Raw genomic sequence first — 4,895 nt, 5'->3', positions numbered from 1 at the left:
CAGGAATCTTCTCAAAATGATGACCTTGTCATCATGATTTATGGCTCTCATTTCAAGGTCATTCCTACCAGAACTGGTCCAAGAACAGTTTTTCTGAATGTAACAAAGGCACTGAGGGCAATGTTTTCCTCTTACCTTACCCATACTGTTGTATTCCACTGCTATTTCACGAAAGAAGAAGTAGATATAGTCACCATAATCCACTGCCTGGACAAAGTAGGGTTCTGTAAGCAGACAAGACATTTTGAATAGCTGTGGTGCCTACCATACAAATGAAACACATCAAAGGAGCAGATAGGAACAAAAATACATGTAAAACTGCATATCCCAATAGAAAGACTTTGCTTTGGGGCTCAGTTTTCCTCACTTTTAAGCAGGTCATATCGTAAAAGAACAAAGGAACTTTGGGTGCATGGGACAGCTTTGGGCAAATCTATGGAGAATCTATGAAAGGTCACGATGTGCCTGCTTACCTACTACTGTAAGGACTCCTTTGCAGGGGAATATGAAAAGGTGAAGAGAGTGACCTTCACCAATATGGCATGGTCCAAACTCCCCTGTGGGAGAAGGGAACAGCAAATCTCATACACTGTCATTCCCTGTACTTACCTGCAACAGGAGCAGGGAAGCTACATGGATACATGAAATCAATGTTTACATAGGGGCTAAAGATTTTTTCCCTTCAATATCTTTCTGTTTCTACACTTTTTAAATTTATGCAATGTACTTTGTGCTTTGCTTATTGTCTCAGGATTGGCCTTAAGTGTTAACCATTCATAATGACTTTGTAAAGTTAAACATTAACGTTTGTCAAAATAAGGGTATTTATAACACAAATTGCCTCATTCAAGAACAGCTATACAATACCCAAGAACTGTAACATGAAGGATATGTGTAATGTTCTCATAATTTTGTTTTTATTGATGAATCTTAACGTTGCAGATCAAATTCTGTATAACTTATAGAGCCTTGTTACCAAACACAATGCTAGGAAAGGAGTAGGTTCAGGAACAGCACCAGAACTGCCCCTCTCTCAGCCTGGAAAATCCTATCCTTTTCATATAAGAGGTATAAAATGAAAGATTTGGGTTAGGAAAGATGGATGTAATGTATTCTACTGCGGTGATACTTGTAGTTTTCTTTCAACATCCAGTAACTCAAGGGGAAAAAAGGGAGGTAAATAAATCAGTGTAGGTAAAAGATGTAATTTAGTTTCTTCTTTCTGACAGAAAGCATTGTTGAAACAAAACTACAGAGAGGTCTGTCAGGAATCCAAGACTCTCATCAGAGATGCAGCTCTTTTTCTTTGTTTTGTTTACTTACCTTTCAACCATTTTGAGTCATGTTTGACTGTCCGCAGGGTTGGGCTGTCTCCAAGGCTCCGGTAAATGACTGCATCTATTGCAAGGAAGTCGGTCACTGTGGCAGAATACAGCTTCCCCTCTGGGGGAGGAGGATAGAAACAGAAAAGAGGAGGAGGTTAGAAATAATATAATTACTTTCTCTCATCAATCAAATGAGATGGGACAAATGAAATCATCTGCAGCTCACTGGGAACACCGAAATGAAAATTCTGGGTAGGAAAATAGCTGAATGAAAAGTTTCTCATTTTTAAAATGACAGAGCAATTTCAAGAGGATGCTTTGGAGGAGTAATCCTAGGAAATGTCCTTTCCTTTACTAAATTAGATAAATTGTGACTGAAATATCCAGCCTGGCTCCATGGGGAATGTCTCTACCGTAACACCCAAATGTAATCTAATATGACCAGAACAATGCCTGAGAAAAATGAGGTTTTTAATCTATAAATCCCAGCCAAAAAACAGATATGAGACCAAAAATGTTAATTTTCAGTAAGTTTGTCTAACCATATACTACTGGAGAGCAGCCAACTAATTGATGCTTATTAGTATTTCTTCCTTTCTGGGCTTTAATGTGTGTCAATCTCCCCTCCTTTAAGATCATCGGTAAAAGGCAGATCAACATCAGAATGTCAATGCTAACCAAATTGTTCACCAGATGCTTTTCAATGGAAAAAGCCCCAAAACCAAACACAACCCCCCCAAAAAAAACAACAAAAAAAAAACAAACAAACCCTCAAACTGGAAAGGTACAAGTGCCCCAAAGACCTGTGTTTTACAAACCCATTCTCATTGATGGAGTTGGTATTAAATGCACTGAAGGCTGGGATAGCAGCCGGCCTGAATGACATACTTAAAGAACAAATCAAGCAATTCAGACCGCAGACTCAAGAACGGTTCCTCTGCCTATACAACTCATGCACAGCCACTCAAACAATTCTGAAGATATGGCAACATGCTCAGGTAGTAGCATTTCTAAAGCCATGGAAAGATCCATCTGACCCAAACAGCTTCAGACGTATTTCTCTGCTATGCCACACACTGAAATTGTACAAACAAGTGATACTGAACTGGCTTGCCCCATACACGGATAAAACACTTAATCCCTGAACAGGGCGGCTTTTGCCTTGGAAAAGAAACAGTGAGCCAGCTGCTCAATCAAACTCAACAAACTGAGGATGGTTTTGAAAGACGAGAAATAATTGGAGCTGTGTTCTTCGACCTAACAGCTGCTGACGATACACCAGCAACTCCTCCACAAAACCCTGGAAATGACAAAAGATCTACATCTTACAGAGCTGATACGAACCCTGCATGAAAACAGACTTTTTTTGGTCAAACCAGATGAGAAGTAAAGCAGATGGAGATGACAGATTAATGGCCTCCCCCTAGGAAGCATACTTGCACTGCTGTTATATAACACCTATACGAATGATCAACCAATTGATATGGAAACAAAACGTTTCATCTATGCAGACAACCTATGCATAACAGCCCAAAACACTGGCTTTGACCATGTCAAAAAAACCCTAACCAAGGCACTGTTTGGCCTAACCTCATACTACATTGAAAACCAATTATGTGCCAACCCAGTGATAAAATAAATATGTGCCTTTCAGCTGAAAAACCATGAGGCCAACTGCCAGCTCAACATTACATGGTCTGGGACCCCATTATCCCACTGCCCAAATCCAGTTTACCTTGGAATCACCCTCAGTCAAGCCCTCTCCTACAAAGAACACACCATGATGACAAAAGCAATGGTGAGTGCTTGTAACAACATACTATATAAGCTGACCAACTCAAAATGGGGAGCTAGCCCTTCAACCATCCAAACGATTGCTCTTGCTCTCAGCTTCTCCTCAGTTGAATATGCATGTCCTGTATAGGAGAGATCCATACACGCTAAGTGCCTTGACCCCATTTTGAACAGTGCATACCTGCTGGCTGGCATTGTAAGGAGTGACCTAGAAACCACTACTCAAAGACTAAGCAGAAGAGAATGTTATGTGACGAATGCCCATCTGCAATGATAAGGAGGAGACAGTCCTAGATAAAGGGGGCTTGAAAACAAAAGCAAGAAGCAAAGTACTGGGTTAAAGGGCTCATTAAAATACTAAAAATCACGCCCCTAGGTGGGGAAAAAGTATGCTAATGAAACATACATCTTTGTAAATGAGATACACGGCTAAAACACAGGTATAGAGACATGCTCAGTAAAGAACTCCTTGCGTCACTCCTTTATAACCAATCAGCAAACAAGGATGCTTATGAAGGCTCAAAAACTCCTGTATAAAAGATGCTTAGAAATAGTAATCTGGTGTGCTTGTTACGTGAAATTATTCCGCTCGCACCTTTTATTGCTAGCAATAAACCTTCTTTGTACTTTCACCCCTGGTATCTTTATTGGCCTTTGCATACCGGGCACGATCCCAGACTTGAGCTGGGGCTCAACAGCATCACTTCGCCTGACATCATAACAGCAGTAGCCGGCAGGATAGAATGATTGAGAGAAACTGAAGATATGAGACACCCTCTGTATATCCAATCTGCAGTGCACAAATGCCTGAAGTTGTGCAGGACCTTCCTCACCAGCGCCCAACCTCTCAATGCCACACCCAAGGAGACATGATGATAGATGTGGTATAAGAGGCTGAAGAAAATACCCGATAGCGAAAAAGTGTACATTCCAGCAGCTGAGTCCTTACCACCAGGGGCTGCCGAACAATGGCAAAGGTGGCAACGTCTCAACTACCTACGTACCGTAGTCAGAGGTTCTAAGGAACTAATGAAGAAGTGGGGTTATAGCATTGGTTCAACCATCTGTGACTGGCACAGAGCCTCAGACTATGCAATACCTGCTACAATGCTCACTGCTCAAAGGCACATATACAATGAAAGATCTTGTAAGTATGATAAACAAGTACAAGAGTATGTAACAAAATAGTCAAATGTGGTGTAGAGACATGAGAAGAAGAGCAGTAAAAAAAAAAAAAATCTCACTGTATGGGATACTACAACAAAACCTATTCCTACATGGAGACTGTGGTTTATATCTATTTTTTATACTCAAAAAGCTTTTGGATATCTTCTATATGATTAGACTTTTTTACCTCTCAAAGATCATTGCAGGAGGGCTGTAAAATGGCACAGCAAGGACAAGAGAATGAAGTAAAATACCACAATTTAAAGGGGCTAGCTAGCACTGACAACAGTTTAATATGATAGCTACTTTAAAATCCAGTTGTGGGCCTTTGTGCTGCAGGGATATTACATTTTGTAAGCTACGTCTTGCAGCCATGATATTTCATGGTAACACAAACAATATAACATAATATAAACCCAGTAACTCATATCCCAATGGTGTCAAAGAGAAGTGGGAATGGGCTGCACCCATCTCAGTGGGAAATATGATAGGTATTACATTGAAACTTATCTGTGCTGGGATGATGATTAAGGGAAGTCTTCTTCAGAGGTTTCTTTGAGCCTTAACTCACCCTATTTCCAGCTAACCAGAAAAGGCAGCATTTTATTT

At 40.4% G+C, this 4,895-nt stretch overlaps 1 protein-coding gene across 8 annotated transcripts in view; it reads right to left on the bottom strand.

Moving 5' to 3' along the window:
* The window catches only part of SEMA6A (semaphorin 6A), a 151,779-nt gene that overhangs the window by 58,737 nt on the left and 88,147 nt on the right, over positions 1–4,895 (bottom strand). For all 8 annotated transcript variants that reach the window (XM_006023983.3, XM_025204608.1, XM_025204609.1 and 5 more), the window contains 2 exons: positions 1,324–1,443; positions 136–224 (listed from right to left, as the gene is read on the bottom strand). In XM_006023983.3, coding sequence (XP_006024045.1) covers positions 136–224; positions 1,324–1,443 — 209 coding nt within the window. The remainder of the gene's footprint in view (positions 1–135; positions 225–1,323; positions 1,444–4,895) is intronic.

The sequence above is a fragment of the Alligator sinensis genome, unplaced genomic scaffold (genome assembly GCF_000455745.1).
Source record: "Alligator sinensis unplaced genomic scaffold, ASM45574v1 scaffold609_2, whole genome shotgun sequence".
Taxonomy (NCBI): Eukaryota; Metazoa; Chordata; order Crocodylia; family Alligatoridae; genus Alligator; species Alligator sinensis.
The sequence above is the reverse complement of the archived record's forward strand: the minus strand, read 5'-3'. Positions and strand labels throughout refer to the sequence as shown.